The following is a 13,814-nucleotide window of genomic DNA, read 5'->3' as shown; positions in this document are numbered from 1 at the left end:
ACATAATGAATTGTTTCTTTACCCAAAGAGGTCACTGTGTCTTTATATTTTCATTTCCTTGCTTAAAACCCTTAAACCTCACTCATTATAAAAGTGTGTTTAAAATATTATATAATATGTGGTATGTTATGTATTTTGCATATTTTAGCATAAATTGCATATTTTTTGCAATTTTTATGGACATTTTTCTGATCATAAGCAAGATTAAGAATGCAGGACTTTTACTTATTTACGTATTTTGTTCTCTTTTGGACAAAACACCAACTCAACATTGTGAAACATCTTGCTCCGATCTAGGCTGAAATGGTTCAATTTCGTCTTGTTCGTCCTCATTTTCGCTGTCATACGTGGAATTAAACTGGTGCGGCAGGAAAGATGCAATTGTTGCCAAGCTTTCTTGTTTCTGTTATCAGCTGCTCAGGTAGCCTCCGTCTCTTAAATCTGGTCATAGTAAAATTTAAAGTTTTATATCAAGATATTGTCCTATCCGAATATTACGTTCAAAGATATCATCGATATTATCCTTGGTGTGCCCTTTTCCACAGCGCTAAACACAAAATATTGCCTAACTGGAGGAGCAGACAGTCTTCTTGATATGTTAAAGGCCTGCGTGTGTGCTGCTATATTAGGCCAATTAAACTGTAGTAACCTCCACCATCCTGGTCTCATTCCCACCTCGTAAAATATCAGCGCGCATTGCCTTCACTGCCACAACAGCTGCAACAGCTGACGATGGCTAATTTGACATATTCAAGACGGGGGCCTTAAAGAGAAAGGCACTTAAACAAAGTGTTTCAGACACGGGGATCAATCAGATGGTGCAGCAGTACCAGTATTTGAAATCTGATGCATTTACTGAACATTGGATCTTGCAAATATATTATAACAGAAAGCCCAAATAAAAGTGTTAACCAAGAATGTTTTATTGAGCCAATATGTGTTTTGATACTCTGAATACAAACTATGTATGAAATATGATGCAGAAGACATTTATTAATTCACAAAGTGTAAAAATCACTTGGCTTCGATGAAGAGCCGCGTACAAGTTTGGACAGACTATATAAATGATACTGCCAGACAGTGTATTAATAATAATTGGATGTTAACAACTTTAAAGCTTCTCAAGGGGAAAAGGGTGAAGCTGCATATATGATAAGGTGTTAACTGAGCAGGAAACTAACTAATTAAAGCAGAAACACGAACATCCCCTTGATGTAGAACTATATACAGAATCTAAAAGTGTTCTGCTCATTTACATGTACGAATGAAACTGCGTTGAAGCCTTAGCTGTGAGTTTAGCTTTGATTTTCCTTTTCGTGTGATTTTTTTTTTATTTATTTATTTTTTAGCTTTTTAAAAGTGAACTAATCCCAGTGAAAGACGCCGCGTCCCTGTAGCGGATGTGCTGTCGATGCCATTGTTTCATTAGTTTGATTTATTCCTTTTGTGCACTGATCATAAATAAATAAACCAGAATTAATATTGGCTTTGGTTGCTTTAACGGTGAGATCATTTCATCAGTGAATCAAACTTGCAGCGGAAAGAGTATCTATCTTGTTCTGTAATCAATGGCCGCGGTCGATCAGTGTCCTCTTGATACATGTGCGCCATAATGTCTTGAAGATATGAGAGCATCGTCTGCTGCAACATAAAAGCATTATCGAATTGGGTTACATCATCGGCTGCATTAGGAAGTTAAACACACATTCACAGACACAATTCTGTTGAGCTTTTCACTCGAGTCCCTTAATAATACACAGATTTTTGATACTTTAATGATTTATATGTGTTTTTGTTTTGCTTCTACCATTAGGTGTGGTCAGGATGAAAGCAGGAGGCTGCTTTGATTGTGCTGAATAATGATGTGAGGGGAGTCTGTTGAGCTCCACTGTCAGATTGTCATGTGGGCGTCTGTCTTTATCTTCTACCCCGCTGGGGCTCATTAGCTCAGCCTGTTTACAAAGAGAAGGCGACCCCCAGGGTCTAATAATCACACAGGCTACAACACCATTACAGAGATGCGCACAGCACTGAAGTAATCCTTGCTACACTCTCCTTTGCAATAAAACCTTCACACACAAAGTCTCCGCTACACTTCTGAAGACTGATTCCACATATATGAAAGTCTATATATTCATTCTTAATCTCGCCTTAAAGGCTTGTGATGCTTTGAGATGGTTTTTAATTAATGCCTCAGATGTGAAGACAAGCATGTTAACATGGCATTATTCGCTAATTATTGCGGTAATTAGCTTAACTGATGACTTTTTTTTCTAGCTATGCAACCAGCAGGGCTGCAGGGATGGTAATGTCAGCCGGTCAGTTCATCCACCACTTTGGTCCAAGATGATGTTCACAGCAACGATGAGATGGTTTTCTATGAATATTGTGCAGTCAAATGACAAACCGACATCACATTGGATGAGTTGTTGTGTAATTGGCGCAGCAGGAGGTTTCCCAGTGACATAACCTTTAGCTTCAGTTGTACTTTGTTAAGTTTAAACAGTGAACATGGCCACAGGTCTGCTGAAGTGCACAATGCAGCCCCGCATGTTATTTGACAAGTCCGTCACACACTTGAAAGAGTGCTCTTAACCCACACTTGATCCACACTTGATCCACACTTGATCCACACTTGATCCACACTTGTCCTGACACAGCTTCGAAGCCGTAAACAGTGTATCCCACAATTCACCACACCAAGTCCAGCTGTTGGCAGTAATGAACCAATAAGATCGTCTTGTGACCAACAATAATCAGGAGATATGGACTCAGCCTGAATATAATAATTATTAAAGTCCAGACACTTTGAACAGTAATGGTCAAACCTCCACGGATAGTTATCATGTAATTGAGCCATCACTATCAGCCAATACTGGCTTACCACAGATCAGTAATGGGGCTCGGGGCGATAATAGTTATTCATTTTGTTTACTGTTTCAGTTTAATGATAGCAATTCAGAAAAAAAAACGTATTTTTGTACTGTAAAATATTCTGCTTTGTTTGATAACCAATTTGAGGGATCACTGCAAAAATGTGTAAATCACAGTCATGTCATATACAAAAGTCTCTTCTCCTTGATTGCAGAGAAATAACAAGTAACATATTAGACCAACATGCTTCTGTATAACTAGCTTTAATGTATTTATTAATGATATAACCCTCCCTTGCTTCTGAAGGGGGGGGAACTGTAATTCTGTGTGTTTTATCATTTATTATTTATTTGATTATCATGTGAGAATTTAATTAACCAACCAAAACAAACAGTAGAATCTGAACCTAACTGAGCCCAGGAGGTCCTCATTATCATCAATCAAGTGTCTTAACGGGTGCTTGATCACTGTGACGCTTACCAGAAATACATCACACAAACCCTTGAATATTCACGAATACTGATGCAGGTGATTGGGACCGACTCAGCATTACACCTGCTAAACAACAGCGTGTTAGCATGTAGCCTCACAAGTACAGCCTCGCAGCATTAGTGCGTGATGCCAAGTTATCTATAACAATCACTGAAGTAACATTCAGCTGCTCAAGCTCCTCTTGAAACTTGAGCCTTGAAGCGTTCGATCGCTGTGAGTTTATTGACAAAGACAGCAAAGTCTGCACAAACAACTGCTCATAGTGCTTTTATTTTGTTGAAACTTTCTCTCTCTGTGCGTCTCTACCCATCCACCCACCTTTTCTTTTGTAGATCTGAGTTTCCAGACAGCAGCTCGCATTCTTGCTGCTCCTGCTGTCGAGGCCCTTAATGTCATGAGAGACCTCAGTCAGAACTTCCCCACCAAAGCCAGGTAAAAAAATAAAACAGGCACACAAACTGTAAAGACGATGAGACATTTTGTCTTTACATATTGAAAATCTTTAGTTTTTACAGTTCAAGTCTGTTCTTGTCCCTCACAGGTCCATCACTAAAACTGTGGTCAGCTCTGAGATTCGCAGGGAGATCGGCGAGAACCAAAAGGTAAGAGTTAGTTTGTCTGTGCATCTCTTAGTTTTTCATCTATAAGTCCTCTTGAGCCCTCTTTCTCTTATTTATTTCAAAACATTGAGAACACGCAACAGATTAATGTTATGGGATGTGCAAATGTCAAAACCCAACAAACATTAGTCTGTCCTCTGTCTCCTAATACGTTCCATATTGTATATTTATTTAAAAAAGGACAAATAACTTTTTCTCAAACAGCTGGCCGGTGTAGTTTTTATCAGACGTCACTAAAACAAGATAATGCCTTCGTTGAACTATTCTCAGCTGCAGATTTAACAAGTGTTTATAAACCACAGTGCACCTGTTCTTCATGGTAATGAAGAAACGTGTCATCCAGTGCAATTGTGTGAATCACAGTTTGTTTTTAACAGTTCGCAGACACGTATGGAGGTCTGTGACACAGAGGAATAAGGTATATTTGGCCTCACTGACGACGACGTTTTAGGGGGAATTTGTTGAAATGAGACACAAAACCAACCCAGTTTAATCCCTTAAAGCCTAAACTCTAGAGCCTGACTATTGGAGTGTTGATCTTGGCCCCACCTAGCTTTATTTATTTTTAAGTCGACATTCATCCCACATGATAGGCCACTATCGGCAAACCGGTACATCGGTCGGGCTCCACTACATTTGGATGGAAACCTGCCTGCTGAGTCTTAATCCTCTTTTATTCCTCTGTCTAGTCTTAAACAGGCATGCCAGTTCTTTCTTCTTACGGCTGACTGTGATGTCCAACATCAGGGATAATTTAAGTTTTTTACCAATCTAATCCAATAATAAAAAAAAAGCAGATAGCATTATTGCGCACAGCCACTATCCTTCAGCCTCTCAGCCGTCTTTAGGGAAACATCCCAAATTGAGAGCAGTCCTTCCTGTTCTTATTTGTTCCTCTCACCTTTTTTTTTATGTGATAGATTGTAAACAACATCAGACTTGAAAGGCACTCAGTTCCTGATAATGTGTTTGACTTTGCTCTGCTAATTTAATAGGTAATCATCCCTTTTTCTTGTCAGACATCTTTTCAGTCCTCCCTCCTGCCGCCTCACCCCCCTCCTCCTCCACCTCCTCCTCCTCCTCCTCCTCCTCCTCTTCAAGCTGTGCTCACATTATCTTGGTGTGCAGACAGGAGTTTGGGTGGGTGGTGGGGGTGAGCGGCAAACGTCCTAATTACTGAATCGGTGATTCATTCGGAGTCCTGCAGCGAGAAATGATTATTGATTGAAGTAGTTTGGACACATGCACTTGCACGCAGACATCTTTCTCTCACACTGACACACACAGAGACCGACACACACACACACACACACACACACACACACACACACACACACACACTGTTTAAGTGGGATGAACAATATTTGTGTTAATCATGTCTTGTTGTAATTGCAGTGTCTGGAGTATGATTAATCTGACGTCTTTGTCTTTCTGTAATGAGATTTGACTGCACCAGAATGACTTTGAGCTTTCCTTTTGCCCATTGCAGACACACAAACACTCACACAACTTCTCACCGCCGTGCACGCACCCTTTCTCTAATAATTAGATTTGTTTAGTGTGGGGTTTGATTGCTCTAAACGGACTGATTTTAAACTGAGCTGTCAGTGCTTGTTTGGATCTGACGACGTGCCTTGTTATGGCTTTGTGTCGACTGTTGCCTCCAGTTTTACAGCGTAATTGACTACGCGATGGCCGGCTTTGACGTTACCTGCTACACACAGTGATGATCTGCTCAGCGGGAGATGACTGGGGAGCTTCAGGGTTTGATGTGAATAGGATGTTGACGTGTCTCTCTCCACAGTTTTTCAAAGGGACTCTGGGCCTGCAGCCTGGGGATTCAGCCCTGTTCATCAACGGGCTGCATATAGATCTGGACACACAAGACATCTTTAGGTACACACACACACAATCATAGTCTTACATTAATATACAGCATATTATCTCTCACTTAATCAACTGTGTAACAGCTCTTTTGTTCTATTTCCAGTTTCTTCTCATTTGCATTTCATCAGCCTTTTTGCTGCTTGTGAAATTATTAACATTTATATTCAGTCGCATTTCAAATACATGACACTCTCGTCCTCATAGACTTACAGTCCACAGTATATCTTGTTTAAATCATTTTATTAAACATAAACATTACACATCCACAGGGGCAATGTTTTGAGTTTTTACCAACCATAACCTAAAATTACTCATATGTATTTTTATCAGTTTTAGCTAATTAAGTGTTTACTTGCTGCAGGAGGACGCTGACACACTTTATAGTTAAGTAGACTGTTTTGCAACCTGCCTGCTTCAGAAAATGTTGAGGAAAAAATGCAAATTAGCTGCTGATTATGTACCAGAAAATAAGATTATAAGATATACTTGATTGTCCTGGAGGGAAGTTTGTTGCTGCATCACACAACAAACTATCCAACAACTTTACAGTGAATATACAATTCAAGTGTTTTGAAACTAACAGTGTTTTTTTATTCGTTTGGTTCGATCTAACAATTTTCCTTTGGCAGTCAGTCAGTCAGACTTTAGTTGTATTGCAATTTGCATACAGTAAAAGTATTCACACAATGAAAATGGGTCCCTCAAAAACACACACACACAAAGAAAGCAATAAAATAATGAAATTTAGGGGTTTTCAATTGTTTACTTTGTCTGAAACTCAAAGATATTCAAAGGAAAATAATGTATTTACTCAAAAGCGGCAATTAAATTGTGACTGTTCGGCATTTTTGGTTGTTTAATTAACTGAAATGTAGGACTAACAATTTTTCATTATTGGTTAATGTGCTGATTATTTTCTTGATTAATCGTGTAGTCTAGAAAATGTGGAAAAGGCCTTGTTGTCGTTGTCTTTAATTTGCTGTTTTTGCAACCGTTTTAACTTCTTTATTTATATTTGTGTTTTACATTTTTCCTCATACAAAACAGCCCTTACAAGATTTTTTAATTTTATGAAAAATGAAAATATGGCACACCTCTCTTACAACACAATCAGTCACGTTGCTGCCTACATGTTCATATTCATGTCTCCTGTAGATGACCACACTCTGACTTCTTTTCCCTCCAGTGTGTTTGAGGTGCTGCGCAGTGAGGCGAGGGTGATGGAGGGTCTGCGCTCCCTGCACATCGAGACGCCCTACATCCACGACATCCTGAAACTCAACGTCCAGCCCTCAGACTCGGACTACGCTGTTGACATCCGCAACTCTGCCATCAGTGTAAGAAATCCTACAGCATTTGCACCCTTCGTTAAGCTCTGAGGCTGGGAACAAAAAGTTCCAACACCTCCATAAATTGGATGATTGTCCAGTCAGTTGTGTCATGCTGTGTCAGTTTCTATTTTGCTTTATAGCAGTGGAAATAAGACCAAGTGCCCAAAATGTCCCTGGAAAAAAATAGCTTCCATTTTTGTTTGTGCTGTTTTGTGATATTCACAAAGACTGAACAATTAGCAGCCTCCAGCTGTAAAAATGTCATTTCTTTTTTGTCACTGACCTGCTGTTGGTCTCAAACATTTCAACACTTCAATTCCCTTTTTAAATTTTTAGTGGATTAACAACTTGGAGACGGACCACAGGTACAGCTCGTGGCCCTACAACGTGCAGGAGCTGCTCAGGCCAACTTTCCCTGGAGTCATCAGGCAGATCCGCAAGAACTTCCACAATCTGGTTGGTCCATCATTCTCGATCAGTCATCCCCTTTGAATCCAAATGGATTTGAATCCAAGTGTGTAAAAAATACCAACATGTGGGTCCTTGTGTGTGTTGCAGGTGATCATTCTGGACCCGACTCAGGAGAACGCTGCAGAGCTGCTCAGTGTTGCAGAGATGTTTTACGCTAACAACATCCCACTTAGGTTGGTTTTTGTGTCCTGGTTAGAAGTCATTAAGAGATTAGTCAAGGATATTTGAATTATTTTTTAAAGATTTTATAGAAATAAAGTCGTTATATGTTAGACATTGTATGACATTATTGGCTGACATTAAGTATAATGCTTAAAGATTTATGATTATTATTAAATTCACAGTAACTATACTGTTTCAGTGCACCGATGTCATCTTAGACAGTGAGGTTTATTGTTAAACTAAAGGATCATTGCAAAAAAATATGTGTATTGGCAGATGATGAACTATTGTAAGTCTTTATTCCCTAACTTTGGCATCGCTCTAATAATCTGCGTAAGCAGAAAAATTGTTAACACTCAGAGATATGATGGATCTTTCCAAGGCTTCTTTCCTGTTGCTCCTAGTTGCATTCATACTGTGTGTATATATATATATATATATATATATATATATATATATATATATATATATATATATATATATATATATATATATATATAGACTCTTCTCAGCATCATCATGACTGAGAATAAGGCTGCCATGGTATTATAATATTGCCAGCTGACCTCTTAATAGAATACATCATATCCCCAATCCCTCGTTGGAGGATTAAAATCTGCAAATCCAAATCAAAGACTTAGTTTATTGTTATTTAAAATACGTTTTTGTGTCAGCACGCCAAATAAAGTAAGAGGCTGATGGTTCTCAGGATTAATGAATGGTTGTAGTGTGACTGTGAGTCGCTTGTGTCCGTCCTTCAGCAGTCACGCGTTGGGCATATTTTGGATATGCGCTTACTGGAACAGCCTTACAGAATGTTTCATTAATATCACAGATGAATATATTCACACAAACATCTCTAACTAGGATTCTGACATTTCTATAGCCTTATTCCCCCTCTCACTGGCTTCTAGGCCTTAAGATATTAACATATCCTTTGTAAAGACTATTTGTCAAATATCCTCTTCCTTTCTGGAAGATGTGATGTCATTGATCAGGTCTAGGACTGTTTCTGTAGGCTGTGAAGGGAATTGACTGATACCTGAATGTATGTGAAGCTGGGAATTTGTTGGTATCTGAAAAGGTGTAACCTGGAGGTATTGCATTTCATAACAGTCTGCTCAAAACAGTCATTAGTAGATGGATCAAGAAAAATAGTTGCTATTTCTCCACAAAAACAGAAAAGTCTGAAAATAAGGTTGCAGGGCAGCAGCAGTCAGTCTGAGCGTGCAGTTAAAATCCATTTTAATTTAGGAGTTTTGTCAGGCAGGTTTGGGAGACCTTTGATACCTCCTGCGTGCACCATCTTGGGAATGGTCAGTTTGTCTGAATACTGATGAAGCACGCTGCACGCGCTCCGCATTTAAACCGGCGGCTGAAACTTTATTTTGTGTCTGTGTGTGTTTTTAGGATCGGGCTGGTGTTTGTAGTGTCGGATGAAGACGACGTAGATGGAATGCAGGATGCCGGTGTGGCGCTGGTGCGAGCCTACAGCTACATCAGCGACGAGGTGGACAGCCAGAGTGCATTTGAAGCCGTCATCGCGGTGAGTCGACCTTTCGCAAACAGCAATGATGGAGTGATTCCGTCTAAATGACAACAATAAGTTTGACACCTGTGACTCTAAAAACAGTAGACAAGCAGAGAATGATAGAGTTTGGTCACTGATGTCTGTGTCCTCCCTAAATCTTTGCTTCCTTACATGGTTCTAGATGTTCAACCGGGTAGCTATCGGTGGACAGCTGAGCGTTGGGGACGTGGTGAAAGTGTTGGAGAAGAGGTTCCCATATGTGGAGGTCAGCAGCGTCCTGGGAGCCGACTCCAGTTACGACAGCAACAGAAAGGTGAGAGGAGCCGAACGTGATGACCGTGCAAGACGTTTTCCAGAATTTGCTTTCTTGCTGAAGGTTTGATGAGAAGAATGATCTAAAGATTGATGCTGAAGCTAAAGCTAGAGCCAGCATGTGATTAGCTTAGCTTAACATAAAGAGTAGATAAACTAATTTATTAGCTTCATATTCAACAAGTATTCAACAAAGAAAAGTTAAAAGAAAGAAGAAAAACAAGCAGAACAAAGCACTAAAAACAGAGCATGCAGTTTAAACTAACTTGGAGCCAGTGAAGAGAAAACATGTTTAATCTTTTCGTATTTGATTGACTTGGTTTGAGCTCTCAGGAGATTGTACGTACAGTAATTTAAAAACTTTTTCTCAGTAGACCTGAAAACAGACTGCATGAGATAAAAGCGACGCAAGTTCTCGTTCTCTACTCAAGCTGTGTTTCTGAGATGGTAAAAGGCTGATGCAAGTAAAAGCAACATCTCTTTCCGTCTCCTCTTTCAGGAAGGGCGGGCGTACTATCAGCAGACGGGCGTGGGTCCGTTGCCTGTGGTCATGTACAACGGCATTCCATACCAGCGTGAGCAGCTGGACCCAGACGAACTGGAGACGGTCACCATGCAGAAGATCCTGGAGACGACCACCTTCTACCAGAGAGCCGTTTACCTGGTCAGTCAGAGCAACGTGCAAGTGACGTCTGAAACCCAAAGACCCATCATTTACTATCATAAATGAGAGAGAAACGACAGATACAAACACTTGAAATAACAAATGTTTGACAGTTTTTGCTTGAAAAATCATGAAAAAATTAATCGATGATCAAAATAGTTGACAATTTGTTTTATTTCGTTGAGTAATCTTACATAGGCTTTCACTGTTGCGTCACAATTAAACATTATTGTTGTATTAATAAACACTAAAAACTTTGCTCTGTCACTCTGAGGGCTGCAACTTAAGATTTTATTTGTTATTGATTAATTTACAGGATTTATCATACAATCACGTACACAATGAAATTTAAAAAGTTGTTAAAAATCATGAATTTCAAAGAAAACGATCAAATCCTTGAAAATATTTGAAATTTTTGCTTTAAAAAAAATGACTAAACCGATAAGTAGGTGATTAATTTTCTTTGGATCGAGTGATCGACTAACTGTCGCAGCTCTAGTTGGTCATAATTATCTTCAGCAAAAGTTCACGTGTTGATGAGTTTTTGCATGAATGCTGTGATGCACTAAGTTCTTTCCATGTATTCAAATGAGCTCTTATCTACAGCACATGCAGAACAAACTGAAGCACATGTTAGCAACAAAATCGGTTTTAATCTAATAATCAAATAAGACTTAATTTGATTTAAGTTAAATGTTCCCTGGTAGTTATAGCTGACGCTCTGATGATACCAGTGGGTTTATTTATATGTGCTTTTGTGGGTGTTTGTGTTTTTAATTTGCTGGAGCCGCTACAGAAAAGACTTTAATTAAAAGAAAAATGGGAAATAAAAATGGGTAGAAGAGCTCGAGATGAATTTATTTTTGGGATGAGTGTTGTTCATATTTACAAGTACACTGTCTAGGATTGTCGTGCATAATATTTCTTCTTTTAAGCTCGAGCTTTGTGAGCACGCCATCTGCTATGTTTTCCTGTTTTAATGTCTCTCCAGCACTCGGAAGGAGCCAAACGTGTGAATTGGGTCCTTCAAAGGCCTCTGTTTTGTCAGGTCTTAAAGCGCAGTCAGAAAAATGTTTAATTTAGTTGCTGAACCACTTCTAGTGGTGAACATGCTGTTAGTCATCACTCTTGTTTTCTCCCTTTTTAATGTTCAATCTGAATTTGTTGGAGGAAAACTTTTCAGTCGATACACAAGCTTCAGTAACTGCAACCGGAAAAGCTATTAAATCTTCGTGTGTTTGTCTCGGCCGTGACTATAAGGATGAAACGCACGCAGACGAGTGTCTCCTGCATCGTGTCCTGCTCGGCAGTAGCAGTGAGGAATGTCGTGAATTATTCCGTTAACATCTCGATTCTGTGCAGGGCGAGCTGGCTACGGATCACGACGTGGTGGACTACATCATGAATCAGGCCAACGTCGTTCCTCGCATCAACCCCAGGGTGCTGTCTACCAGCAGAACGTACCTTGACCTGTCTGACACCAGTGAGTACACGTTTGGGAAGTAAACACATTTGGATATGTTGCTGGCCGTCAGCAAGGTTAAACCTCTCATATTTAGTTTACCAAACTAGTTGTGAAGTGCAGGATGAAGTTGTTTTGACAGCTTTTCATACTTCTGTCAATAGAATTCAAATTTTTTTTAACAGCTCTATAGGAAAACTTTATTTTCATCCTCCACCCACACTTTTCATTGACTTTTCTTGTCAATTCTCATTTTTTAATCACAGACAGTTCAGACCAACTTTATATTCATAAAGTCATCCTCTTATTAAATATGCAGCCTTCAGTTTTGAAAGAAAATCATGTGGAATGGCCTTCAGCAATTCAAACCCATATTCTTCCAGTTTTAAAACAACCTGTTAATGATTATTCAGGTCATTTGTAAGCTTGTATGCAGGTTGTGTTTTCCTAAATGCACTCGTCCATATAAAGAAGTCATACTCAGGATCTTTTAATGAGTTTAGTTAATCATCTGCAGAATGCAAAGAAAAGATTTCGGCTGTTTGAAATCTCTAATCAAAGTGGCAACACCCAGTTAAAGACGTAATATTTAAGAATTCTGCGTTAAGTTAATAGAAAAGCAACTCGACCTTTGTGATATATTTTGTTGAGTTGTGTACTTACAAGTTAAAATGTTGCCAGCGTTACAGGAAAGGGATTAAGTTGTTTTCTGTATTTATGCCAGTAGGACAGACGGTTCTCTGATGAGAGAGTCTGCACTTTCACAGAAACACTGCTTTTATTTCGAGTCAGTTGGGAGTCTGCTCTTTGGGTTCAGTTTCAAATCATCTATAAATATTTGATTGATTTAGGTACAGGCTTAAAATATTTATGCATTTTTTCTTTTTACAGTTATTTAGTTTTCAGATAAACATATACATATATTTATGAGCTACATTAATGCCAGCAGGACAAAAGATGAAGCTTGGATAGAGATACACTTGTGACATAAACAGATGGCGATAGCAGCTTTGTGTTACTCCTCTACTACACATTCACACATATGAATGTTGGCAGTCTTGCATATATTGTCTTTGATCTGCAGTGTATTCCTTTTGTTCTTTTTTGCAGACAACTATTTTGTCGACGATTATGCTCGCTTCTCCACTCTGGACAGCAAAGAGAAGAGCACCGCTGTGGCCAACAGCATGAACTACATGACAAAGAAAGGTGAGCAGGTGTATCAGATGGTCTTATAAAAACAAACCCCTGAATGGAAGAGGATGCTTGTGGAGTGTTTTTCCTGTAAAAAAAAAAAAAAAAAAAAAATACCTTCGATCCTTAAACTCTCTCTTCATGACTTCTCCTTCTGTCCTCTCCTCTTCCTCTTATTCATGTGATTGTAAAATCCTTCCCTGCATCAGGGATGACCACCACCAACAGGCATGGTAATCACCCTTTTCCTCCGCATTATTCCCTCTCCTTTCTCACTTGCTCTTTTTTTTTTTCTTTTTTCGGTGAACTACATTGTTGGCAGTGTTTTCAGTGTGTTTGTGAATCCACCAACACTCGCCCATCTGTGTGTTACATTTCTCAGAGGACACAAATGACTAATTACGCATGCGATGATTGTGTAGCAGGTTATGAAATATAAGTACTAAGAAGGACAGTTCATCCAAAAATCAGATATACATATTTTTCCTCTTACTTGTAGTGCTATTTATCCATCTAAGTTGTTTAGTTATGAGTTGCTGAGTTTTGGAGATGTCAGCTTCTCTCCAGTGTAATGAAACTAGGTGGCACTCATCAATTATATTTGAGAGAAGGCAGACATCTCTATGGCAGATGTCTCCAACACTCAGGTGGATAAACAGAACTACAAGCATGAGGGAAAATATGTATTTGTGATTTTGGGGTGAACTGTCCCTTGAAGTAACTGCTCGCTAAGTTCTAACATTGTTCCCTCCATCTGTAGGAGAGCATGACACGTCCTTTTATGAAATGTATTTGTAGCTGCATGGAGAATGTT

At 39.2% G+C, this 13,814-nt stretch overlaps 1 protein-coding gene across 1 annotated transcript in view; it reads left to right on the top strand.

Moving 5' to 3' along the window:
• uggt1 (UDP-glucose glycoprotein glucosyltransferase 1) overlaps positions 1-13,814 on the top strand; it is a 30,865-nt gene that overhangs the window by 6,516 nt on the left and 10,535 nt on the right. The window contains exons 10-20 of the mRNA XM_037125325.1: positions 3,699-3,798; positions 3,908-3,968; positions 5,791-5,882; positions 7,060-7,210; positions 7,541-7,660; positions 7,763-7,848; positions 9,248-9,383; positions 9,550-9,681; positions 10,180-10,344; positions 11,707-11,827; positions 12,917-13,015. Coding sequence (XP_036981220.1) covers positions 3,699-3,798; positions 3,908-3,968; positions 5,791-5,882; positions 7,060-7,210; positions 7,541-7,660; positions 7,763-7,848; positions 9,248-9,383; positions 9,550-9,681; positions 10,180-10,344; positions 11,707-11,827; positions 12,917-13,015 — 1,263 coding nt within the window. The remainder of the gene's footprint in view (positions 1-3,698; positions 3,799-3,907; positions 3,969-5,790; positions 5,883-7,059; positions 7,211-7,540; positions 7,661-7,762; positions 7,849-9,247; positions 9,384-9,549; positions 9,682-10,179; positions 10,345-11,706; positions 11,828-12,916; positions 13,016-13,814) is intronic.

This window comes from Acanthopagrus latus, chromosome 16, assembly GCF_904848185.1.
Source record: "Acanthopagrus latus isolate v.2019 chromosome 16, fAcaLat1.1, whole genome shotgun sequence".
Lineage (NCBI taxonomy): Eukaryota > Metazoa > Chordata > Actinopteri > Spariformes > Sparidae > Acanthopagrus > Acanthopagrus latus.
Note: the sequence above shows the minus strand (reverse complement) of the source record. Positions and strands in the feature narration are given on the sequence as shown.